The sequence below is a fragment of the Tachysurus fulvidraco genome, chromosome 17 (genome assembly GCF_022655615.1).
Source record: "Tachysurus fulvidraco isolate hzauxx_2018 chromosome 17, HZAU_PFXX_2.0, whole genome shotgun sequence".
Taxonomy (NCBI): Eukaryota; Metazoa; Chordata; class Actinopteri; order Siluriformes; family Bagridae; genus Tachysurus; species Tachysurus fulvidraco.
Window position 1 is genome coordinate 20,585,385 of NC_062534.1, and position 26,134 is coordinate 20,611,518.

Consider the following 26,134-nt stretch of genomic DNA (forward strand, 5'->3'; position numbering starts at 1 on the left):
TGTCTTTGGACCGGGGGAGGAAACCAGAGTACCCGGAGGAAACCCCCGAGGCACGAGGAGAACATGCAAACTCCACACACACAAGGCGGAGGCGGGAATCGAACCCCCAACCCTGGAGGTGTGAGGCGAACGTGCTAACCACTAAGCCACTGTGCACCCTTCCCATCTACTTGTGTGTAATTTTATCCAGAGCAACTTATAGAGGATTATTATTATTCACTAATTTCATACTATTAATGAAGAACTTGACATATAATGAGATTTAATAATCAAGCTCTTGTTGGATTCTATTTGATTGGTAGTTTAACCTCTCACCGATAGCATGTTGCCGATGATGCAGCTGTACAGTTTGAAGATGTCCTTCTTGTCCAGCCGGTCGTCAGCCATGTGAGTGTTGTAGATGAGGCGGAGCTGCATGAAGGTGGCGATCAGGAACTGGTCTATGTGGCCCGACATCGCTTCTGCTTTGTCTTCCTGCCGCAGCACCTCGTCAATCTGACAAGGGGAAAAGCGTTACGGGAAACTATTGACTTCTACTTCTGGAGAAACTGGAGATCCAACAGGCTATAAGGCTTAGCGACGATAGAAAGCAAGCTCAGAAAGAAGCTCAAATCAGAACAGATCTCAGACTGCTCACCTGTGCCAGTGCCTGGATACTGGTGTTAATATCACCACTAGCGACCTGTGAGATGACGAAGTTGATGGTGGAGGCTGTGCTGTTGTGGAGGTCGTCAAAGTGAGGCGAGATCGAGCGAATCCTGTAGAAGAAAAGTACGTACATACATGCAGACAAATGACTTAACAGATCTGAAAGATCCTCAATCTTCAGCACATGCAGCAGACACTCATCGATAACTATGGATACAAATAGCCGACACTAGGCTAGACACTCGACATTCACAGTAAAGACAGAGATTAGACTGTTGATAAACTTCCTCACATGTCTACAACTGGCCAGACAGTATTGAGTACTGAGCCCGTTATGAAACCTTTCGATTTTCTGACTGAGAGGTAACTTCAACCTTTACACAGAAATGTTCTCTTTTTTTCTTCTTCTGTCTTTTTTCTGTCTCTGATATAAAGTTGTTTGTCTGTTTGACTGACTGAAAACCTTTGCACAGAAAATTGGATATGTTTTTATCTACATGCTAGATAGAATATTAGGCGAGTTAGGTCTCATAACAGATTACCTGCTTTTATGACTTTTGTCATAACAAAAACGGTATTTTAGATGGTTAATGGTTCCAATGGGACACTTTGCAATCTTCTGAGTCCCAGGAAAGAAGGGAAACGAACATAGCCGTCGAATTCTTTCGGTCTCTGGGCCGAATTGCTGACAGCAGGTCCACGGTATTCTTAGTATCTGGCTGGAAGGATCTGGCTGCATTTTATGGGGCAGTGCTAGCTCAAGTGGTTAAGGCTCTGGGTTGTTAATTGGAAGATCTGGGTTCAAGCCCCAGCACTATTAACTGCCATTGTTTGAGCAAGGAATTCGACATTTACTGCTGTATCAAGGCTGACCCTGCACTCTGCTCCAAAAGTTCGGATATGCAAAGAAAGAATTCCACTGTGACAAAATAAAGGCTTCTATTCTATTCTAAAAGACTACACATAAACGCTATATGTTGAAATACTAGCCTTAGTTTACTACTGACAACATGTTCAGGGCTCCAATGAGCAAGAAATATGAATGGGAACCATTTATTCATCTACATTAATCCTGCTAATTCATGACATCCAGCTGCTTACTTGGGCTCGGGGATCATGACGGGCTCGAGAAGCTCATCCAGTTTGTGCTGCACCAGGTCGGGGAAGTCGCTGACACGCGTGTGGTCGTTCTCGATCATGTCCAGGTCAAGCTGAAACTCCTTGGGGATTGAAGGGGCAGTGTGCTCAGTGTGAGCATTCTGTGACCGAGCTTGACTGGTAGAGGAGCAAAAAAAAATAAAAAATACATAAGAGTCTTCATACCGGTCACAGATTTAACAGGATAATGAAACCCTAAGCTAGACAGGGAAACACATAGCTGCAGGTCCTTGTACACTTTTCCAACAGCGTACGATTATAAACAAGTTAAACACTGATTGTTACAGCGCTTACAGACGATTTCGTCTTGAGGCTCGGAAATTAATCTTAGAATGAATCGGGAACGCTGGATTGAAGTGCAGAAGGGCAGGGGAAGAGTTTTGTACTGATGTTATTAGCTGGAATGGTGATGGTTAAAATTTTTCTATTTGTGTTATTTGTCTAAGACTCTGGGTTGTTGCGTGCCTCGTGAAAAGAACCTTCGACGATTCGGCAGTACTTACATCCTATACGTGCGATACATTATTCTGTCCAGGGAGAGCAGAGAGAAAAGAAATCATACAGAGAGAAGACAGAAGCTTAGATTTAGGAGGCAAAACATGCAACGAAACAAAAGGACAGAACCAAGACACAGAGGCATCAGGAGTGTCAGTCGAATCTCTACAAAACACAGGCCTGCCTTGAAAATAATGCAATGGTTTGGACCGAGTTATTAATTAGGTGAACTTTTTGTTGGTATAACACACTTTTAAAGAACATGGCAACCTTGTTTACTAATTGTTCTTTCTTTTGGTTCGGTTCAAACAATATACTATGCTGGATGGTGGAACCTACTTGAGTTTGTTTGGCACCTCCTCTTGTGCAGGTTTGCGCAGGAAGGTAGCGTTAGGATTGCTGGGCGGCTCCCTCTGTGCTTTCTCCTGTTTGGTCGAGACGGCAGGGGCTTTCTTAGCCGAGCGCTTGATCCTCTCCTCCAACATGCTCATGTCCTTCTCCGAGAGCTGTGGAGTGTGGCCAAGAAGGATTAGCACCAGGAGCCAGTATATTACAAACAATTACATTTGCATAAACTAAAAATTTTATCTGATTCTTTTATCGGTTCAAAGTTAAACTTCATTTTGTCGGCTAGTTGCAGAACAATAAGCAGTTTCTTTTTTCCTATCTTTCCAAGCTATTTAGACAAAAATACAACATAGCATGCTACCAAAACAACAACAACAACAACTCTTCCAAAGCAACATCCTTGACCCTGAATCTCTTACTGCCTGTTCACTGGCACTGGAGACTCCTTAAACCTCCTTAAATATAATGGTAACTGACTCCTCGCCAAAAATCTCAACACATTAACAAATTTTGGCCTTTAGACTTCTGTGTAATGGAAACCTGGACTGATTTGTCTCCTAGAAACAGGATTGGAAGAGATTTTACATCTACTTGAGAAAATAAATAAAATAAAATAAAATAAAAAGCTATTCAGGAGCCGTTACAGGCCCAAAAAGAACAGCTTTTCTTACATTGCCGATGAGTTTGAAGATCTGTTCCCCACAGGCGTTGTAAGCTGCCACCACTGTATTTAGTGCCGCATTGCGCACCGACGTGTCGCGGTCTCCGATGTGAACGGCGATGTCTTTCAGTGCCTTGCCGGGTGTTGGCTGGCACACGTTCATGCCGTTATTCTCGATCAGGCACCCGAGCTCGTCAAGACATTCTGAAGTGAAAGCATATCAAACCAAGTTGAATGAAAATCAGCTGAAAACCCTATAACTTGTTTTATTCTGACTAAATGACTCAAAAGGAAATTTTCTGTGATTTTCCAGCCAGCTCCAATTACTGTAGAAATGTTACATCTTTCCTATTTCTACCAACCGACTCCACTCGCTCTGAACAACATGGCAGTTCAGTTCTGCCACTTTTCCTGAAATAATCTGTTCTGGCTGGTGGCAGTTTATGTATCCAAGACAGAAGATTTTAAAAAGTCTGAAATGAAAACGCTTGCTATATCCATACTGTATGACAAATTAGTTACCTTTAGGTTTATTATTATATTATATTTATTATTGATATTAAGTATTGATAACATACGTTTTAGAAACACTGCTATACCTTCAAACTTCATTTGAGCCACCATAAGATTGTGTTCATGTTACAAATGTTACACACTTGAGAAGCGAAAACATGGCCAAGCAACAAACGAGTCAATATTTTTACCTATATACAAGAATAAGCTCTATAATATAATCCATTCCCAATACATTCTCTCCCATGTGGGCAGATGTACACCAAAAAAAAAATTCAACAAAACCTGATCTCTGCTTGGAATTCTTGGACTTGGTCCCCTCCATGAGGAAGGGAAACATTTTGCTGGGAGAATACACGTTACATAGCATGGTCAAAATGGCACGGACGTCTTTGCGCACCACGTCTTTGGATTCCCCGACCTATCCAGATAAACAGGAGAAGACGACATGATCGCACTGAGGCCAGATTTCACACTAAAATTAAAAAGGTCCTACAATGTAGGAATTAAAATTTGATTTACAAAATGTAAACAAATTTAATCGAGCTTGAGTTGGATTTCAGTGGAATCAAAGCTGGAGTTAAATGCGTGCACATGTTCTGAAAACTCTCTGACCTTGAGGATGAGGTAGGGGATGAAGGACGAGGCTTCGTACTCGCTCAGGTGGTAGCCGTCTCTGCTCAGCATGGTGAAAAGCAGTTTGAGAAACTCCATGGCCTTCATTAGCACACTGGTATTAGTATCGAAGAACCGAAGCGTGAACCACTTCAGGATCAGATCCAGGCAGCCAATCACAGCTTCTGACTCGCCGTCCATGTGCTGTGAAGAGAGAAGCGATAATGAGATCCTCCTGCTGTGATAATCATCAGTACATACTCAAGAACCCTTCAATAAACTTGGTATATTTGCCTTTATTCTTCTACATCTGTATATGCTGCCTAAATAGTTTTTGGTTCTCGTGAATGTTTTTGGTTCTCTTTTTTTTCCCATAAGACCTTGAGCTGGTGTTTTTTTTAAGTAATGCTTCATATCTCTGTATGTCTATAGTGCACACACCCTATTACAGAAAGCGATTGTTACCTCGATCATGGCGTTGACGGCCTTCACGTGGTGCTGGAAGTCGTAGTGAAAGAGTTCGTCCTGTAGCCACTTTGCCAGGCATGTGGCCATTTGAGTCTTTAGCTGTTCCACATATTCGTCCCGTGGAGTCATAAAGTTCCACTTCAGGATCTATAAACCACAAACCGACGTTCGATCCTTAATACAGAGCGATTGCCATTATCTGTTTCCAGGTTTTGTTGGACGTAGTTAGGTACTTGTTAACATTAAAAACCCAGGAAATATGATTATTTGATTTAAAGCCTTTTGCTTACCCCAAGTTCACACTAGCAAGCAACAAATTGACAGGTGACCATTTATTTTCTATGTACCTCGAGGTCTATTTTCAGTGACAGGAGCACGCATCATTTTCTATGTAAATTAGCTCCGATGCAGTCCCAAAACCAAACAATTCTAATTGCTGTAATTGCTTTAATGATTCTTAAGATCAGTCTCAAAAGCAATGACACAGGGACGCTGTCGTTTGGATTTCGGTGGATGTTTGAAATATGCGCTCTGATCAGGTAGCTGTGCCGTGTCACTGTGTTGCAGAAGATAAACTATTATTATGCTGCCTACCTTTAGTGCTTTCTCCTCTTTCATCCTCTGCTCCTTGCCATTAGGCACGAGGATAAAGATAGGACCTGACTTGTCTTCTTCTTCTTTATTAGCAGCCTTTACTGGAGCCTTTTTACCCAACACTCCCTGAAGGACAGATGGGGCAAATATTACCATTCAGATAGAGAGAGAGAGAGAGAGAGAGAGAGAGAGAGAGAGAGAGAGAGAGAGAAGAAAAGAGGAGGGGGAGAGAAGAGAAGAGAGAGAGAAGAGAAGAGGGGGAAAAGAGAAGAAATATTAAAGACAGAGAGACACAACACCACTGAGTGCACCCCAAAGCATAATGACCCCCATTTTTGCGCTGTGTGGAGCTTTACTGATCCACCTGTACCTGTGGGTTACTTGGTTTGCCCCCTGACAGTCTGTTAGGTTTAGAGACAATGTCTTTATCTACCTTCAGTTTCTCCATGCTGTTCCTCTAGTCAAAACAAAAAAGCTTTCACACTTCATGCAGTTTTCACAGGATATTGGGTACAAGTATGGCCATTTCTGGTAGACAAGTCCGAAGACGTTTAAGTGGTCGATATAACGAGATCTTATCCATAGATTTAATATAAATGTGTCTGGTATCAAGCTCTATATTAAGATGACCCTTAAGATGATCTTAATACAGACTGCCAACTGAATAGATTTCCTTCTGTTGGTTGATTTGAGTCTGTTTTCTAATGGTTTAAATGGCTAAAAACCAAGCATGGGGCCTACATAGAATAAAAGTGGAAGTTTCTCAATAATTGTTTAAAAGAAAAAGTCAAAAATATTTAATAGATACCCTAACATATTACCTAGTGAAAAATTCCAAACCTAAGCACTAAAAAAACAACAAAAAACAACCATTTAGACCTTTTTCGGAGCAGGCCCCGCTGTTTTGGGTTTCTTGGCCTCCTGTTTGGGTTCTGGTGAGCTATAGTCGTCCACCGCAGGCTGGCTTTTAGCCGGTGCTGAGAGATAAAGAGCAGAGGCAATTAGTGCATCAGATTAGTTTCATTAAACTCCACATAGCTGCACTTAGTGTGCTGCTATAGATAACGACTCGGTGATCGAGAAGCTGAATCATCTACATGAGAAACGCAGACAGGAACAGCGAGGAAAGCTTACCAGGGGAAGGTTTTGCAGGAGGAGCACTCTGAGCTGCTTTAGACGAAGCGGCCTTTGCGGGTTTGGCCGGCATCAGAGCCCTGGCCTTCTCCAACATGGCAACCACCTGGTCCTTTGAGGCCGGCTAATAGGGCAAACAAAAGCTTGTCAGATTTTTACCAAATGTTAGATATCAAGCTCAATAAGTGACATCACAAGAAAAACTCTGGTTTTAACTCAGTCATAACCTCAATGATAATACTTAAACAGCTTTATGTTTGCTGGCTGAACCAAAGGTTTTATTTAATACCCACAAAAAAAGCATTAAATGCAAACGAAATGCTTCTTCTGAACTGCTGAAGCCCAGCGCCTAGCAGAACTGCACGTTTTAGCTTTTACGTTAGAAACCAACCTTGAGCTTGTTAGTGGCTTTGCTCATCTTTTCGGGGCTCAGATGCATCATAAACATGGGGAGGGCGTCTTGGGCTTTCTTCCGCACATCTCCGCTGCGATCCTCCAGACAGGCGTAGAGGTGAGGGACACAATGCATCAGATCAGCAGGAACGGAGCACATGTTGGGCAGCCGCTCAGCCAGCCAGCCAAATATCTAGCACAAAGGAAAAGATGCATCTCATCACATAACATGTCTTCATTTATTACGCGGTTTAATTTCAGGGTAAGGAATAAAATGTGCGCCATGCTGTTAGAAAAATAGTCATTGACAGTGACAGCATTGAGCAGATATTCTCCGACCTCCTCGAAGTCGATTAACATGGTTTTCACAACACTACCGTTTTTAAATGAATGACAGTTTCACTGTATTTACGCTGACAGCAGGGACAGACTCACCAGAAAATTATACAGAAATTGAACTTACAGTTGTGCTCAAAAGTTTGCACACCTTGGGAGAATTTGCATCGATAATGAAAACGTAATAATCAAAACAATTATTTTTCATTAATCGGTCATATTTTCCAAATTATTGCCAATGTTTAACAATTTCTTTCAGGGTATGCAAACTTTAGTCAAACAATATTTATACGAACCTGTGCTTTGCCAGTCAGTAAGTGAATATTCCTTCTCATAAATATCCTTCAGGGCCAAATGCAAATAAATTTCCCCTCATTTCCGGGGTAATTGAAATAGAACACACTTTGGTGCATGCGGTTTTCAGAATGCAATCATAAAGAAGATGGAAAAACTTGTTACGACGGTACAAAAAACAGCATTTAACAGCATTTTAAGACCCAACGAGACACCTGGGTGAAAGGTCACTTGCGAGTGACGTACTTCCATTTGGGGGGAGTATAGTGCTGATGTATGTGGCTTGAACAACCACATTCATTTACACCTGTCCAGTTTCATCTGAAATGCGTCCCAGACCGCCTCCTGAAGTGGTTTGAACGGTCGGATTTATATCCGTCTCGAAAACGTTTCGGAGGGCATTTAGACATTTACAGCATTTGGCAGACGCCCTTATCCAGAGCGACGTACATAAGTGCTTAAATCTCTAACATTGAATACATTAATGCTGGTTCACTAGGTTACATACTTAAGATACCATGAGTTTAAAACATTCGAAAACAGACCTGGTCTTTTTACCATCGGATAGCTATCTGCTCACAGAAAATGCATGAAGTGACCAGGTGTAAAAAGCCCCTCAGATACAAAGTCACCATGTACGTGTGAATGAAGTGAATGGAGGTGAACGATAAGCCAAAGAAAGCCCGACTCTAACAGCTGTCCCCCAGATACTCGAATATAATTGAATTCAGTTGTGTAATATTGTCAGGTTCACTCAATAAAAAAAAGGTTTAATATTCAACCTCAACAGCAAACTATTCCTTGACTCTTAAACCATTCAGTTGATTGCTCTGCATTCTTGACAGTAGGCATGCTGACGTAATCGGACTCATTTTACTGTGGGTGTGTAAGTCAGGTGCCAGTACCTCCTGTCTGAGAAAGGGATTCTCCCTTTTCAACTCTTCTGCCAAGTCCTCGCCTTCCAGCCACTCCTTCAGACCTGTCTGCTCCACCCATGTGTTTAGTGTCGTCAGGGCAGCAGCACGGACGTTGGGCTGGAGGAACAAGGTGTGGTTTCAGTTGCATACACACAAACGGATGGTGCTTTCGATACAAAGAGTATCTTCAGATGACAGTTAGCAATCTGATACACTGCACACATGGTGCTGCAGCAAGCGGGCATTTGATCGCTTGGCAATCGGCTCATATTTTATGTTCACGTCAAGCTCTTTAAAATTACGCATGCATCTTCACAGAAGTATAAATCAGCTTTACGCCATCATTAAATGATTTGCCACTGAATCACATTGCATTGCATCAAAACCTACTGCATTTAGTCGATGACTCTTTCAGATGGGTTTTGGTTTTATGGTGTTTAAGATGGTTTTTGATGTTAAGTGAGTATGATAGTATGGAGCGCTACCTTGCTGTCTCCCAATACGGTGATGATGGCGAAGCCCAAATTCTTCACGTGTTGTTTGAGAGCTGGACCCATAGCTGTAGCAATCTGTTGCAAGATGGTCAGGGTTTGCTGAACCTGAAAACACAAACACACAAAATTTCATTTATGTAGTATCAGGGTCACTGTGTACTGCATCAGCTATATATGATCGAAATGACCGTAAAAGCCTCTTGACTTGACATTAAACCTAAAACATACATAACACACCAGAAGAAAAAAAAAGACAAAATACCAGTAGTTTGTTGGAGTCGCCGAGACGGCCCTTCAGTGCCATGGGCAGCTCTCCGATGTTGGCTTGGATGAACTTAGCCTCCGAAATCACAGCAGCCACCTCATCCAGCCCTTCCTTTCGGATCTTCCAGTTCTTATCCCCGATCTTCTCCACCATGTCTGATGTGATTTTATCACTGCAAACCACAATACGGATCCATGACATGTCAACAAACTAATTCATTTTCACCTTCCCTTCGATTCTAAATGTTTAAGGCTGACCTGATATCAGATCTGGGCAGAAGGTCCATGATGTCAGCAGCACCTCCATCAACTTCCTCTTCCTCAGCCTCCTCCCCGTCGTCCACCGTTCCTTTCTTGGACGAGCCTCGTGTGGGAGCAGGAGGAGACTGACCCTGCATCTGAAAACCCCAGAGACACACCATTAGCTTACAAATACTGTTAATCCTTCTGCAGTTAATAAGAAGCGGGAAAAAAAAAACTACATCAGGGTTACATACAACTTTTCGTTTACCTTCTCAAATTCGGCGTCTATTTGTGAAAGCAGGGCCGGCTTTTCATCTTCAAAGAACATGCGCAGTGGAGCTCCCATGTACAAGAACATCACACCCAGCAGAGTGATGGCAGACGTCCTCACAGCCTGGAATTTACACAAAGGTTTAGATTAAAAAAAAAAAAATCTACAAGAATTTAGTCTATGTGAAGCATCTGAATCAGGGTGACATTATGAATTGAGGTCATTAGTTTCACGTTGTCGTGTTCTATACTACTGCAGAAATGTCTTTGAAAACAGTCCTATAGTGTTGTTCATATCACCAGCTCCAATTTGGGTTCATACAAAGAAATCTATCAATACTGATTTTTAATTTTATACAACTGAGCAATTGAGGGTTAAGGGCCTTGCTCAGGGGCCCAGTGGTGGCAGCTTGGTGGATCTGGGATTCTTCGGATCAGTAGTCCAGCACCTTATTCACTAGGCTACAACATCCCTGGATAATCCATAAGTCTATAGCCAGTCTATAGTCTAAATAGTCTGAGTGTAAAATGTTCTATCATTTACTTTAAATCTTAGTGCAAATACACTTAGAGCAGGAGATGTGCAAACAAATATTTGAACAAACAAAGATATGGTTGCCATACCTCTCTCCTCTCTCTCTCTCTCTCTCTCTCACACACACACCTTCTCTCTCTCTCTCACACACATACACACACCTTCTCTCTCTTTCACACACACATACACACACCTTCTCTCTCTTTCACACACACATACACACACCTTCTCTCTCTTTCACACACACATACACACACCTTCTCTCTCTTTCACACACACATACACACACCTTCTCTCTCTTTCACACACACATACACACACCTTCTCTCTCTTTCACACACACATACACACACCTTCTCTCTCTTTCACACACACATACACACACCTTCTCTCTCTTTCACACACACATACACACACCTTCTCTCTCTTTCACACACACATACACACACCTTCTCTCTCTTTCACACACACATACACACACCTTCTCTCTCTTTCACACACACATACACACACACACACATACACACACACACACACACACCTTCTCTCACTTACACACACACACACACTAACCGGGTTGGTGGCGCCCAAAGCAGTTTTGACATTGTTGATGAAAGCCTTCACGTTTATCCTGCAACAATTAATTGATAGCTTTAATTTAGACTGAGCATGAATCATACTCACTATACTCTCAGCTATTACATATTTGTTTGCATGATTTACCCAGCAAAGCCGAACTCCTTCATGGCGTTCGCCAGCCAGTTCAGTGTCTCAGCCTGGTTTTTGGGATTCTTCTGTGAGAAGGCCAAAGAGACCACCTGCAGAGCAATAACGTCAGGACAAAGTGTTATAAAACATGACAGAATATATAACGTAAAGAATTGCTGCAGTGTACGTGTTTACAGGAAACAAACTATTAGTGGCGTGAGTAACTTGTCACTTATTAAAATGTATGTAGGTTTAGAACATGCTACCATCTATATCCACAAGACAACAAGCAAGTTTACCGCCAAAGGGTTTTAAAGGTGATGAGAATCTAAACCCACCTGTTCAGCAGTCCAGGGCAGCAAGCAGGCTTCTCCGATAGCGGTCAGAGCCTCTTTAGCATTGCTACCACATTTCACGTCCCCGATTTTGTCCACCAGTCCATCCAACACGACCAAAGCCGAAGTTTTTGAGAAGGATCCTTTCCCAGCGATGAGGCCAACGATGTGCAGCTTCATCTGCATCACCTGAGCGTGTGCAGAACTTGGATTTACACATCTGACGCCACGTTTATGTTAGAAACAGGTCAACTTCAGTAGGCTACTGGTGAAGTCCTGAGCGTCGTAGTGAATGAAACCTACCTGAAAATTGGTCTCTTTCCACCCGGGTTTCTTAGCCAACATTCTCACTAGAGCCTGGCATGGCATTTGCGTCTTGTCCATCTGTTCAACAGCCTGACACACACAAACAATTATGTTAACAAAGAATTTCATTTGGCTCTGTTTTTTTTTTTTTAAAGGGTGAGAGAGTGATAGACAGAGAGAGAAGGAGAGAGATGAATAGTGTGTATTCACCCTTTGAAACTCCTCCATGCTAGCTAGCCTCTCCTTCCAGTTAGCGCTGTCCAGCAGCTGCATACAGGAAGCAGGGAGCACGGCTGCAGCCTTCTCCTCACACACTTCCGGCTGAGGGGGAAAACACACACACACACACACACACACACACACACACACACACTTTAATAAAGCTTTGTTTTAATTTTTTTACCCTTCACTTTTTTAGCCTTGTATTTAACTACAACGATTATTTTATTCAGACGTCTAACTTACAGATAATTCGGTCTCTGCGACTTCTTTTGTTTCCGACACTTTCTTCGACTTTCCACTAGCAGCAGCAGCAGGTTTGCTTTTTTTGGGAGGACCTGCAGCCTGTAAAATTGAAACATGCTGAACAGTCATGCAACCGACCTGATGGTCACAAAGGCAAAGAACAAGCCGTTATTGACTGATCACAGTTTAAGCCCTGGAGCTGTTGTGACAAATGACATATCCAATCGAGGATTTCTTCATTTTACACAAAGTAGTTATGACAACGAAGAGGCAGCTACAAATGATATATTTATATGAATTAACTTATTAAGGGTCAGGAAATGGATAGCTGTAAATGGACTTTGGCTTGGATTAAAAAACTAAATTCTAAAAGGTTTTACAGCTCCATTCAAACTCTCTTCAGTTAATACTTACTTTGGTTGCGGGAGCTTTTTTAGGAGGACCGGCAGGTTTAGAAGGAGGCTCTTCCACAGGAGGAGGTTTAGCTGCAGGTTTCTCCTTCTTCTGCCCTCCTCCTCCACTACCACCTTCTCCCTTCTTCCCACCAGCAAGTTCCACTTTATCAGCACATTCTTTTATCTGTGTGTGTGTGAGACAGAGAGAAGCAGCCAATGTCATTACTCTAATCCTGCCGACCATTATCGTGTATCGATGACTAAACCCACAATGAAGCACAGCCCCAGATCTAACCTTGTCCAATTTGAGTTTGTCCAGATCGGCCAGGAAAGGGTTCACAGCTTTCTCGCCAACCACCTTCATGGCTGTGCCCAACGCTTCAAACGCAGCATCCCTCACTTCTGGTGCAGAGTCGTTCACTTGCTGAGAGAGAGAGAGAGAGAGAGAGAGAGAGAGAGAGACATTTTTTTTACAGACGCTAGTTTTAAAACACAAACATTAAGCAAAGAAGAGACAAAGGAAAAACTAAATCTCAGATGCTGGCACCTCTGAAGATAACAAGTGGTCAGTTATGCAGCGTAAATGATAAAAATTCCTGATTGACTATGTTATGAGTCAAAGAAGAAGGGTGACAATTTCATTTCTGGCTGAACGATGACTTATGCTGCTGAATCCATGTCTCCCTGATGAATGAATTAAACAATGATGAATTAAACCTTGAGGAAAGCAGAGCAGAGTGGCTTCAGGACGCTCTTTGGCAGCGTGGCAGGGGTGCAGTGGCGAAAGCTTCGGGCCAGGAACAGCGATGCCTGCTGTTTGATGGATGGGTTTTTGTTGTCCATCACCGCCAACACGTCCTCGCTGATGTTCTGTAGATTCGTCTGCACAACATAAGAAAAGGATTATTAATAATTTCATTTCTCGCTTCACACAAAACCTCAATTTGAACACCAGATGTGAAACTTCAGGGCATGCTGGTTCATGGGAAATGAACAGTCAACATAACTGTGTTGGGCTGCATCACACCTCGCTGTCAAACAGAAGATTCCAGAGGAAACCCATGGGTAAATAATGAGCACATATAAAACTCACACACACCTGGAGACCATGGACCAAAGCTACCTTTTTTTATGTGATCTATCACATGGTTGGAAGCAAAACTGCATCACAGTTACCGGCTTGGTGCAGAAGAACTCGCTCTCAAGTTAATTTAGTGTCAAGTATTATTTATGTTTTTATGGATTTAAAATTGGCAGAAAAGCTCAATGGGATTTTATAGCTTGTCAATCTTCTAAGCCACGGTGCGGTGCAAACCGAATTCAAAACCAAGTCAATCCAATTTCATTATTTCCACTGGGGTTGCTCTTTAAAAGAATAGTTAATCATATGTACAGTTCTTTAGCCAAGACATGCTGGACCTCCAGTGGAATCTAATGCAGTGAAAGTCTAATTCATTCAATTTTGTGGCTGATCCACTACATAAATATCACCCCGACAATTTAGAAATGTAATAATGTATTAGTACAAAAATTAAAATGCATTTTGTGTAATGGGGTACCTTTGGTTACCCCCTTAATACTCACAGTTAGAAAGACTGCATCGATCGACTCCTGTAAGGCCTGGACCACCTGAGGTTTCTTCTCCTTAAACTTCTCCAAAATGGTTGGCACCACCTTAGAAAACAAAATTTGTGCCAAACACGTCAGTGGGCGTGTCCATTTTAGGTCAGACAGATGTATTATATTTACAGGACTACACGTCTTAATAAGATACTGTGAATCCTTATTCGCCGTTAGTCCGATCGGTTCACTGGATGAACTATTGATCTGTTTACTACTTTTCACTCACATGGCCTGCATATGTTCCAAACTTTTTGCGCAGTCCTGCTGCCAGTCCTGCTAGACATTTAGCCGCCAGTGTTACGAGCATCACATTGGCATCTTTTCCAATAACCTGCAAGGTCCAAGACAAACGTGATATTCTCAAAAGCTGGAATCACAGAATAACTCACAGAAGAACTCAATTTTATTGTTTAAAATATATTACCTTCTTTAGAGCTCGAACCAAGTCCCCATAGTCGCCAGCCTCAAGCTTGGGGTTTTTGGTGAGAACCTCTATTGCTTCTAAGGCCTCCTTTCTTTCCTGCCATTTCTTGGCTTCCTTTATCAAGAGAATAAACAAGAAATATATAAATAATTAATTAGTGTGTGTGTGTGTGTGTGTGTTGGGGGGGGTGGGGGATTCTCATGAATGTCAATAAGTCTGTCTAATAGAAACATGATGTCAGACTTACGATTTTTTCATAGAAATCTTTTGGGATTTTTGAAAGGATCTCGACAGCTTCCAGCAGCTCGTACGGATCCACTTGTGCACCTCCTCCGTCGTCGTCGTCGTCGCCTGAAGACACACGTGTATTAAATATTTTTTAAAAGTTATGCATCGATCATGAACCTTTTTGCTGTTTTGTAAAATAAACCCCTAGACCAAATGTTTAAGCACAATTCACACGATCTTGGATTATTAGGATGAATTTCATTCTATTTAATTGGAATTTCAAACAAACACTGCAAAAAAGAAAAACAGGTGCCTTTGATTGAAAAAAAAAAAAGGCAAAGAATGAACGAAAACCCGAATTAAAATAAATAAATAAATCAGTGATGGTGTATAATGTCACTATTCCAACATATTGAACAAAAAATGTCTTTTTTTTTTTTTTTTTAAGTGTTTTAAATGTCTCTTCTTTTTTTTCACTGTGAGATCGAGCTAAGGGTTCGTACCATCGGCCTCGTCTCCTCCGACTGCCTGCTGCTGCTCAAACTTTGCCTTCAGGTCCTGCTGAGAGCGCAGAAAGCGGCTCTGCTTTGGCACACCGGCGGGCAGCTTCACCCACTCCTCCTCCAAATCTTTCAACTGTACACACACACACACACACACACACACACACACACACACACCACACACGGGTCGTACGTCCGACCAAATTATTTACAAACCTTTTTATTTGCCAGAAACACCACACTGCCCTTGTTTTTGCTAAATGCCAAACCACTTTTCAGACCTAGAAGGTTTTATTTGGCAATAATAATAATAATAATAATAATAATAATAATAATAATAATAATAATAATAAATCATCAATTCTGCTAGAGATGCAACAAACCAGCAGTGAGTTTGCTCACTTACTGTTACCAAGTCATGCACACAACACAGACACAATGGCAGTTCTGATTCACTGATGTATTTTTGCATCATTTGTATAGCAATTCTCATATAAATGATGGGGAGGAGCTAAAAATCTCATTAAACTAATAATAAACATGTGATATAGAAGCGCAACATACATTATATTGTATGCTGTAGCACTTAAACAGATTCCAACACAACAATACGCCTGCGCACAAAGCGAGCTCTATGAACGTGGTATGTTAAAGTCAGAGTGGAAGAACTAGAGCGTCCTGTACAGAGCTCTGTCTCTGACTCAACCCCACTGAACACCTTTGGGATGAACTGGAACACAGACCGAACCGCAGACCTCCTCACTCTTAAATCAATCGTGTCTGATCTCACTAATGTTCTTATAGCTGAACGATCACAAATCCACACAGACACAATACAACTTCTAGTGGCAAACTAAACCAGGAACACAATGTTCAGGTGATGGTCCGGTGTCCACAAACATTTGACTGCATAATAATCTATTATATATGTAGATGCAGGGCATATAACTAATTTAAAGTTAAAGGTGTTTTCATGATGCACTTGTCCTTATGGATGTCTTGGTGAGGGTAAAAGCTCAGAAGCTTCTTTGGGACATCGTGTGTCACGACATTACCACAATGAGGAGTTACCTTGACAAGTCCTTAACTGATGTGTTGGTTTTAGCTACTGTGATTTTTTTTTTATACAGAATTTATAACTGACTGATTTCCCATCATCTGTAGGTAATCTGCAGGTAGATCGGAAAACGATCCAAAACAAGCATCCGAGGCTCTTCTCTCACCTGTACAGAGTTGATGTTCTGCAGTGGAGCTCGCAAAGCATCCCGAATCCATTTATAGATCTCTACTGCTAGCAGTTTGGCCTCGTCACGCACCGCCTTCTCTCGAGACTCAAACAGCTTTGGCAACACTTTGACTACTGGCTTCAGGGTAATGATCTTGGAACCAAATTCGCTGTGAATAAACATTCAAATAAAACTCAGGATTCATCTACAAGAGATTTCTTTTAAATGTTCTTTCTTTTTTTTTGGAAAAGTGATCAACAGAGCAGACTGTCCCACCTTAAAGCCTTTCGGAGAGTTTCGATGCAGGCCACGACGATCTTAGGGTTCTTGTTTTCCAGCCCTTTGATGAGCTCATCCTGAACGATCTCTGCTTTCTCGATCTCTACGTACATGAGGCAGATATCTGTTCCCAGCTCTTTGGCCCGCGCTTTGGGCTGGTTGAAAACTTTACTTACTACACCGGACACCACTTCCCCTGTTGTCCTGAAAGACAAGATCGACATTCAATCACTTTGGCGTACAAATTATTTAGTAGATTAGTGGATTCACTCGAGTTGCCTTCTGACTACATCTACAGTGATTTCTCATTGTTTCAACCTGTGCTTCTTACTCAATTCATCGAGTCGTGAAGAACTTCGGCTTTCTTGAGATGGACGTTACAGACCGATGACGCCGGAGACTCATTCCTCACAGAAAGCTCAATCGTATCAATGATTAAAAAAGTATTTATTTTCAAACTAAATATAGTGACGACGTGACGTGACATACGGCTAAGTACACACTCAGAATTCGTTCTCTGCATTTGACCCATCCAAAGTGCACACACACACCGTGAACACACATCCAGAGCAGTGGGCAGCCATTTATGCTGCGGCGCCCGGGGAGCAGTTGGGGGGGTTCGGTGCCTTGCTCAAGGGCACCTCAGTCGTGGCTAGCCCGAGACTCGAACACACAACCTTAGGATTACGAGTCAGACTCTCTAACCATTAGGCCATGACTTGCCCATACAAAAGTAATTAATCGTATAGTAATACATAGTAAAATAATTCAACTGCTTTTCTATTCGGCACAGAATCTTCTCATCATATGATGTGCTCTTATTGTAAAATAATCTACGTTGGTTTGGGTCATGAAGAAATATACGATTTCTAACCAAGGTCACAAAGGTTTAATATTTTATTCATTTACTTTTAAATACTTTTCAAAATATTATTAGAATAATTTAATAATTAAATTTAATCCAAGAAAAATAAATAAATACCATACAAGCCACAAAGCCACATAACCACTGTGGCCAAAAATGCTGTCAGATACAGAAATAATCAATGTCTAGGTTCTGTCCAGCATCTCTATTTTGGGATAAACACAACCCATTGCTTAAAAGGTGGGGTGTACGATGTTTGAGAAATGCTTCAGAAAACTGAGTCGGGCCGACAAACAAAACAAAAACAAAACTAACGTGTAGCCAATGAGCAGAAAGGGGCGTGTCTTGTCAATATTGGCGGAGAAAGTTTTCAGTGCGCATGTGTAACATTAGCAGAAAGCGGTTTTAACATTGACATGGAGGATAAAAAACGAAAAGCAAGAAAAGGCTTACGATAAGGCAAGAATGTTAATATAGGATCAGCTTTCCAGCGCTGGAGAGAACTGAAGGCCTGCGATGGGACGCCGAGGCGCTTTTTTCCTTCTCGATAGGTGAGTAACGTTGGTTTTGCTTTGTTACACAGAACTAATATATGCCTTTGTCCTTTACATGATTATGCTTGTGTCATTTTTGCTTGTTTGTTTATCTGCAATCGTATTGTTCTTCCCTTCAGCTATGATAAAGACACATTTATTTCCATTAGTTGCCTGGGTTACGTATGTATGTGTGGGCGGAGCTATCGATACAGTGGTGGGACCCATTTGGGTTAGAGGTGTGTTTGTTTTGGTGATTTCAAATGTCAACATTAGCTTTCAAACAACGTACACCCCACCTTTAATAAGCATGTCTGCGTCTGAGAAATCATGCACCAGAACAATCACTAGGATCTACATTCAGACTGAAAAAGTCCATTAAAGCAGCGTCCAGCAAACACACCCGTGCAACCGTATGCAAATATAAACCACACGCAAATCCTAGAGCCGAGTCGTTGCACAATGACTGAGTGGTTTCTCAGGCGGTGAACGGTACGCCATTCTGTAAAAAGGTCATGTGACTCCTCTGTTACTATGGCGCACACTCAGGAACAAAAAGGTATTCATCTGAACAACTTTCAGTTTCAATTGATTTACTGACATTGTCTCAAAGCAGCATAAACAGAATAAAAGTGATAAAGTTTAAAAATAGGCTATTACTTATTTCTAACGTCTATCCAAAATGAACAAATGAGGAAAAACTCTCAGATGATATGAGGAAGGAACTTTGAGAGGAACCATACTCAGATGTGAACATCATCCTCATTTGGGTGACACTGGACAGGAAATAATGTAAATAATGTCCTTTCTACAACAGATTATTATCGAAGCGGATTTGTGCAACCATGCGCTCATGAGGAACTAATGGGTTAGCGTTGTTTCTGAGTTCATTACAGATTTAACACTAATTCCTTCTTGAACAAAGCATCTTGTCCAGTTAAAGATGGACAAATCATGACAGAGAATGGATATGAAGGCGGTTGATCACCATGAACCATGTTTAAAGCTTAAGGATAGACAATTCTCTCTCTCTGACTTTCTGTCTCCGTCTCTCTCTCTCTCTGTCTGAGTCTCTCTCTCTCTCTCTCTGTCGGTCTCTCTCTCTCTCTCTCTCTCTCTGTCGGTCTCTCTCTCTCTCTCTCTCTGTGTCTGTCTGTCTCTCTCTCTCTCTGTGTCTGTCTGTCTCTCTCTGTGTCTGTCTGTCTGTCTCTCTCTCTCCCTCCCTCTATCTGTCTGTCTCTCTCTCTCTCTCAGCATCCAGTGGCGTGTGTCTGAGCTTGTGTATGTGAAAGAGGGCAGAGAGCTTTCCTTATAATAAGGGAGAGCTGGATGGAGTGTGGAAAATGACAGATGACTAAATGGTGCAGAAACTTGTGTGGTGATACACAGCTTTGTGTGAACATGTCTTTTGTTTGGAGTCACTTACTTGCCAGCCACATGCGCATTATCAATAAAGACAAGTGCTGCTTCCAAGCCTTTCAGCTGAGCCACGGCGTTGGAGTCTGTAACAAACTTTTTGATCAGTCCCAGGTATTTCCCCCATTCAGGACTCTTTTCATCGGTGATCCTCTGGAAAAGCTTCAGCGCTTCTTCATATCCGTTCAGTCTGGCCTTCCATACCTTAGGAGGAGAGGGTTTTATTGGAGAAAGAAGTTACTCTTTTACTGTTTGCCTACAGATCAGTTACATCAGCTGTGTGTTTTCTAGGGCAGACAAATTATAGCAAAACACACTTCTTCTTCTTCTGTGTTTCAATTAAAAGTCTATTCCATTGGGAAGACGGCCACCAAAATAGATGCGCGTGTCCTCAATGTAAACAATTCTATGATTCTGTTCACTAAACCATGCCATCACAGTTGAAATGTCTCATAGCTAATTTATTTATGTATTACTCGACGATTGACGAACTGGAGCTGCAACAAAAAAATGTGATAAAAATAGTTAGTTGCTAACTTAATGTTAGTTGTAGTGAATCTGTTTGAATCAATTTACTTTTACCGAATAAATTCTAAAAGGTTTACTTTTCTTAATAAACCCACTATACGTTTTAATATCTGTTGAGTCATCAAGCCATCAATTGTTTCACATTTAAGGTGCTGGGGAGTCGATCCCAGAGAGTCGACACAACGATTCCAGGCGATTCAGTTAAACCCTGTTGATTCACAACACAAACATTCAACAGGTTGGACTGAATTAGACAGATTGGATTTCAGATGAGACAAATGACTCGTCTCATCAGAAATCAGTAGCACAGACAGTGACGAGGCCACGACTGGATCCATAAACTCCAGCGTGAATTCAGTATATTCACTATGTGAAGTGAAACACCTGAGCTACACATAGGACCAACAAATTGGAACTGAAACCATTCATCCACAGACCACACTGATTTTACTACAAAACAGTACATAAGGTCAGTGTGCAATATTTTGTTTATTTTGGCTGGCTGAGGTATTGAAAATGATCATGTGTGTAGCTCAGGTGTTTCACGTCACATCATGACTAAACTGAACTCCAGGCAGAACTTTATTTATTCAGTCAATGTCAGTGGCATTGCAGAATGACAACGGTATAAAGGCGAGTCGACGGATGCTGGCGCAGTGACAACAACTGTTCTTTTACAACAATAAGGCATGTTTCAAACTTGGCTGAATAGGCATGTGGTGATAGACACTGCAGAAAAATAACGTGCAGGCAAGTAATGTGTTCCCCGAGGTGCAAACCTCTGAGTAACACCAACAGTGTAAAGTGCTGATGTAGAAGCAGCTTGGTGTAACACATCTATGATGATTTCAGCACACACAGAGAGAGAGAGAGAGAGAGAGACACACACACAGAGAGAGCGTAAGAGACAAAGAGAGACACAGACAGTGAGGGAGAGAGACACAGAGACAGAGAGATAGAAACAGAGAGGTCAGAGAGACAGACAGAGAGGGGGAGAGAGAGACAGAGAGGCAGACAGAGAAAGAGACAGAGATTGAGAGACAGAGAGAGAGGGAGGGAGAGAGACAGGGAGAGGGAGAGAGACAGAGAGAGACAGAGAGAGAGAGAGAGAGAGACTGGGAGAGAGAGAGAGAGAGAGAGAGCAACAGAGAGAGAGAGAGCAACAGAGAGAGGGAGAGAGAGAGCAACAGAGAGAGGGAGAGAGAGAGAGTTTACCTTGTGTTCACACTTCTGGTCGATGGGCAGCTTCATCCACTCGCTGTCGTCCCCCATGGTGACAGCTCCTCTGTTTTCGCCTTATCCACTCGACTAAACAGAAATAAACAGGATGATGTTGTTTGCTTGGATGACGTCCAATACTGTGGAAGTTCTATTACTACCTGTTTATTTGCTCATTTGGCGATTACCATTTAATCCTAGCAGTTGTAAAGAGGGAATATCAGAGAGCTTAGGGTTGGAGTTGGAGCCACAATAACAAAGAACAAAGGTTGGAGTAATGCAGCCACAGTCATTGAACCTAATATAATAAGCAGAGTAATACATAGTAATCACAATAACGCAGTAATCCGAGTAACCACAACAAACTCAATAATACCTCCAAAGCTAACCGCAGAGCTCAAGACAACAAAACCTACATTTCATTTCAACTAATGAAAAATCTACTTCACACAATTAGCCAATCTTAATGGAACTGATGAGAGAAGTTTGGATTTGATTAGCCAGCTTACTTCTCACACACTGAAGTGACAAGAGTCAGAATTTCCTTTAGTGGTTCCTGACACCGACATGCCGTTATGTCCCGCCTGTACAAACAGACTGAACCGCAGGAGTAGCAGCCATCTTGAAGCTAGGATCACTTTCCTCCTTGAGTCAGACTGGAATTTGGCATCACACCACCAGTCAGGTAAAAGGCGCGGCCTGAAAGTTGCGGCACGCGTGGATTAGAAATCGGATTCTACACTTCAAATTTTTTATACCGGACTTATCCCCCCACCCCCCACTGTTGAGCAGATAGTACGATGAGCCAAAAAAATCTTTATGTCTAAGAGCATCAACTATAACAAATATATATATTTTTTTGGTTGAACTCTTCCTTTCAACTTTACAGCTTAATAGAAGCCTTGATAATAGAAGCCTTTATTTTGTCACATATACATTACAGCACTGTGAAACTCTTTCTTGGCATATCCTAACTTTAGAGGTTGGGGTCAGAGCACGGGGTCAGCCATGATACAGCACTGGGGCAGAGAGGGTTAAGGGCCTCGCTCAAGCCCTGATTTTCAGATCAACAACCCAGACCCTGCTTGAACCACCCACTACATCACAGCTTGAAAGCGGAGACACAGATAAATCACAATGATATTAAAGCCATTATAGAAACATAGATTCACCGATTCCATTAAAAATAAATCAAGATGTTTATCTACAAAAAAGGCGTACACGCTGCCTGGGCTGCTTCTGTGGACATGAACAAACAGAGTTGCGTCAGAAAGACCGAAGGCTCCTTGGCAGCTTTACAGCAGGATGTAAATATTCACCTTGAAGCATCATACACACTTCTAATCATCGAGCACTTAGATAAGAATGTTTTATCTTGTTCAAGAATGTAAACATGTCACTCAAACCAACCAAGTGTGACTCAACGAAAAACATCAATTATCTGTTAAAAGCCTGTTACATGCAGTTTTACACTCACACACTAGGCTGAAGGCGGCTAAAGTCGGGGCTAGCGGTTGCTTAATGTTCCTTAATGCGCATCTGAGAGACGTTGAGTTTCACGTTTCGTATTGATTTCTATAAAACGATATCTAGCCTCGGCATCGTGAAATAAAACCTCAACGAAAGTTCCCGCAATTCCTGTGGAAAGAATAGTGCATAACCACTGGAAAAAAAACCCAAACAAAATATTTACTTCTGCCAACAAGACAGAGAAGCCATGTTGTTAAAACTCAAAAGATTGAGATTTTTAACAATTACAAAACAAAACATGCAGCGAAAATGACATGTGAATAACAGGAGTTATATTAAAAAAAAGAATAATAAACAACGCTGATCATTCACGATAACCAAAGTACTCAGACAAGCACATCCTGAGGCTGCTATGAGTGTACTCTATACAGCGAGCCCTATTCTACAGACAACGGATGCACGCAGTAGATCAAATGTGTGCTATGGATTAAGGGGTCTCCTGAACATATCAATGATCAAATACGATGAACAATCCAGAATTAACAAAGTGCAGTGTTACAAAATCCTAGTGCTTTGTATCACCTGTGCTTGAAAACGCATTCAATTCATTTAATCAGGATGTTAACCACCTGAGGGTAAACTCAGGAGTGGCCAGGAGCCAGGCACACGCACTCTAACCAATCGCAGATGTTCATCAGCTCATGTATGCGGAAGAAGGCAGACTGCGCTTTCATGCGAGGGTGTTATGCTTAGCAGTAATGTATTAGATGTATATTATGCCATGAATACATTATGTTAAATGACGAATGAGAAAGGCCATGCAGGATACAAACTGTTTTGAAGCAGGTCACTATTAAAGCATGACATGCTGCATAGGTTAGAAGCAGAAAATTGTAGAGTCGCCTTTACTGAGACGATGCTAACATCAGATCAGTATTGTGCAAGAGCCAGAATTCAAAACTCTCATATAACTTAGAGTACTGTATAAAAAAGAAAAGGAATAAAAAAAAAAAAGCTTATTATTGACTACACTCCATGAAACGATCCATAATAAAGTCTCAGACAAATTCTATAACAGACTGAATAATGTGTGTCCTCCATGTTAGATTATACAATAAAGATCCTCTAGTGACTGACCTGTGATTAAAGAAAGACAAAGATCTTTTTACATCAGAAAGCAGCACAATCCAAACTGGTGCAGAGAAGAAAATAAAACGCTGACTCAAACAAACATTCTTCAAAGTGAGCTAGAAGTAATAAGGACTCCCTGCCAGGTCCGATACTACGTCATGTTTAGGTTTCTCCATCACCACTACTGTATTATCGCTGCTGTTCTCCTGTTGGTGGCTTTCATACAAGGGTCTAAATATTTCTAAAATAATTTTGGTTCACTCTGAAGTGGCTGGAAATGAAAGTCAGCAAAAATGACACACAATGCATTTCTATTTCTATTTCTAAACGTACGGTCAAATTACGGTGCAGTCCAATTCTTCTGCATTGTGCGTTTTTTTGTCCGAGGTGGCAAAATTACATCAAAACACCAGTTTAATTTGGTACATTATTAACAATTCATTACATTACTGCAGTAACAGTACAATAACATTTTAATACTGCAGGACTGAGAAATAACGCCATTACACCATTCCAAATTTGCCAACAGTCATATTATATTTTCAGTTAACATTCAGTTGATATGAAACGATATATAATTTATATTAAGTCATTTTAAGAGCATTGTAATTCAGCTAACTGAACATTTTTATTGTGCTATTTAATGTTAAACGTAAGCAAGTGTTAACTTCCCTAAGCAAACATATTAAGCTATAATTCTACCCTTATTATGAGTTTGCATTAGTTAATTTATTATTTTTTTAAAAATCTACATTTCTACAAAACATACCAAGTCGTTTTTAAAATAAAGATAATTCCCGTAGACATAAATGCAAGTAAGACATTTAGTAGTTATTTAGAATTAAGATGAACAAACACCTACTTTCCTAAGAAGAAAAATTAAAAACATAATATATTTTTCTATATTATTAAAAATGATATACGACACTAATTAATACAAATTGAATATAGTCTTATTTATCGTTAAGTGTAGCTAACTGCTACTTATTAGACCACCCCTCTGTTATAAACCGTTAGTTTTGGAAAATAAACTATTGTGCTATCTATTTAAAACAACATAAACATGAAGAAATTGGTGACCCTTTTTGAATAGTATTACTCAGGATTTTTTTACGAGAATGTTATCATTTGTTAAACGAGTTTTGCATCTAAATATCGACTGACCAAAACATAGACGATTCAGCTAACATATTAGCCAAACATTTCCGAGCTAAAATGCTAAAATTTTACCTGTTTGAACGAGTCAATGCTTTAAGTAACAATTTAAGTTGGTAATTAAAAAGTGCTAACATGAGAATCCAGCACGAAATTAGTTCGCATAACGCAGTATACAATGCAGGCACAGCTTAGCTTAGCATAGCTTAGCATTGCACAGCACAGAATAGAATAGCATAGCTTAGCATAGCATTCACCTAGCAACGACACAAATCGGTAAATTGGACATTTTTACTGGCAAGAGCAAACATGCAGGGGGATAAAATTGAATCCGTGTGATAGATTTTATAATGAATTCATGACTGTGTGTGGGTACAAATTCAAGACGGCATACTTATTGTTTGACAGATCTCAAACACACACACAGGCAGACAGACACACACACACACACACACACACACACACACACACACACACACACACACACACACACACACACACACACACACACACAGAGAGAGAGCAGGCCATGAAAACGCAGTAAACAGCCCCACAAAGAAACGCTAATCCACGGACACGCCTTCAAACTATATTTACACATATTTTAGTCCGGATATTTGAAGGTTTAAGCCGAAGGTTACCTGCTTTAGGAAGACAAGGCGCAGAGCTTCAGCTAGAGCCGAGATGTGCTCTCATTTCTCTGCCGGGCTTTGAAACGCCTCCAAGGGCGGAGAGTCAGAGGGAGGGTCCGCCACAGCCTACCAGCTTCCTCTTCAACATACACTAACTTTCACTTATAATATCCCACTAATGTTCATAAACATTGGGAACTAGACGGTATATATAATAAAAGGAAACTAACAGCATTCGTAACTGCACACTGGGCTTTACACACATTTCAATTGAAGGATTAAATATAGTCAGGGAGATTGTCGACAGTGACAAA

The 26,134-nt window shown here is 41.2% G+C and overlaps 1 protein-coding gene across 9 annotated transcripts in view; it reads right to left on the reverse strand.

Annotated features, from left to right (window-relative positions):
• The window catches only part of ckap5 (cytoskeleton associated protein 5), a 32,684-nt gene that overhangs the window by 5,166 nt on the left and 1,384 nt on the right, over positions 1-26,134 (reverse strand). Inside the window, exons 1-39 of one of the 9 annotated variants that reach the window (XM_047802186.1) lie at positions 21,942-22,099; positions 21,621-21,730; positions 21,430-21,522; positions 19,697-19,890; positions 16,870-17,076; positions 16,591-16,762; positions 15,368-15,500; positions 14,884-14,987; positions 14,637-14,750; positions 14,439-14,543; positions 14,174-14,263; positions 13,307-13,471; positions 12,885-13,013; positions 12,609-12,773; positions 12,195-12,293; positions 11,940-12,050; positions 11,727-11,819; positions 11,427-11,612; positions 11,104-11,198; positions 10,954-11,011; positions 9,844-9,969; positions 9,591-9,730; positions 9,331-9,505; positions 9,060-9,173; positions 8,563-8,691; positions 7,026-7,220; positions 6,635-6,758; positions 6,380-6,477; positions 5,871-5,957; positions 5,501-5,626; positions 4,904-5,053; positions 4,439-4,642; positions 4,109-4,244; positions 3,321-3,514; positions 2,641-2,807; positions 2,310-2,333; positions 1,750-1,923; positions 638-758; positions 316-495 (exon numbers count right to left, since the gene is read on the reverse strand). In XM_047802186.1, the coding sequence (XP_047658142.1) occupies positions 316-495; positions 638-758; positions 1,750-1,923; positions 2,310-2,333; positions 2,641-2,807; positions 3,321-3,514; positions 4,109-4,244; positions 4,439-4,642; positions 4,904-5,053; positions 5,501-5,626; positions 5,871-5,957; positions 6,380-6,477; positions 6,635-6,758; positions 7,026-7,220; positions 8,563-8,691; positions 9,060-9,173; positions 9,331-9,505; positions 9,591-9,730; positions 9,844-9,969; positions 10,954-11,011; positions 11,104-11,198; positions 11,427-11,612; positions 11,727-11,819; positions 11,940-12,050; positions 12,195-12,293; positions 12,609-12,773; positions 12,885-13,013; positions 13,307-13,471; positions 14,174-14,263; positions 14,439-14,543; positions 14,637-14,750; positions 14,884-14,987; positions 15,368-15,500; positions 16,591-16,762; positions 16,870-17,076; positions 19,697-19,890; positions 21,430-21,486 (4,941 nt within the window). In that variant the 5' untranslated portion in view covers positions 21,487-21,522; positions 21,621-21,730; positions 21,942-22,099. Of the gene's footprint in view, positions 1-315; positions 496-637; positions 759-1,749; positions 1,924-2,309; positions 2,334-2,640; positions 2,808-3,320; positions 3,515-4,108; positions 4,245-4,438; positions 4,643-4,903; positions 5,054-5,500; positions 5,627-5,870; positions 5,958-6,379; positions 6,478-6,634; positions 6,759-7,025; positions 7,221-8,562; positions 8,692-9,059; positions 9,174-9,330; positions 9,506-9,590; positions 9,731-9,843; positions 9,970-10,953; positions 11,012-11,103; positions 11,199-11,426; positions 11,613-11,726; positions 11,820-11,939; positions 12,051-12,194; positions 12,294-12,608; positions 12,774-12,884; positions 13,014-13,306; positions 13,472-14,173; positions 14,264-14,438; positions 14,544-14,636; positions 14,751-14,883; positions 14,988-15,366; positions 15,501-16,590; positions 16,763-16,869; positions 17,077-19,696; positions 19,891-21,429; positions 21,523-21,620; positions 21,731-21,941; positions 22,100-25,263; positions 25,403-25,829; positions 25,988-26,134 lie in introns of those variants that run through there. The other 8 variants (XM_047802183.1, XM_047802188.1, XM_047802185.1 and 5 more) reach the window with 8 other exon arrangements.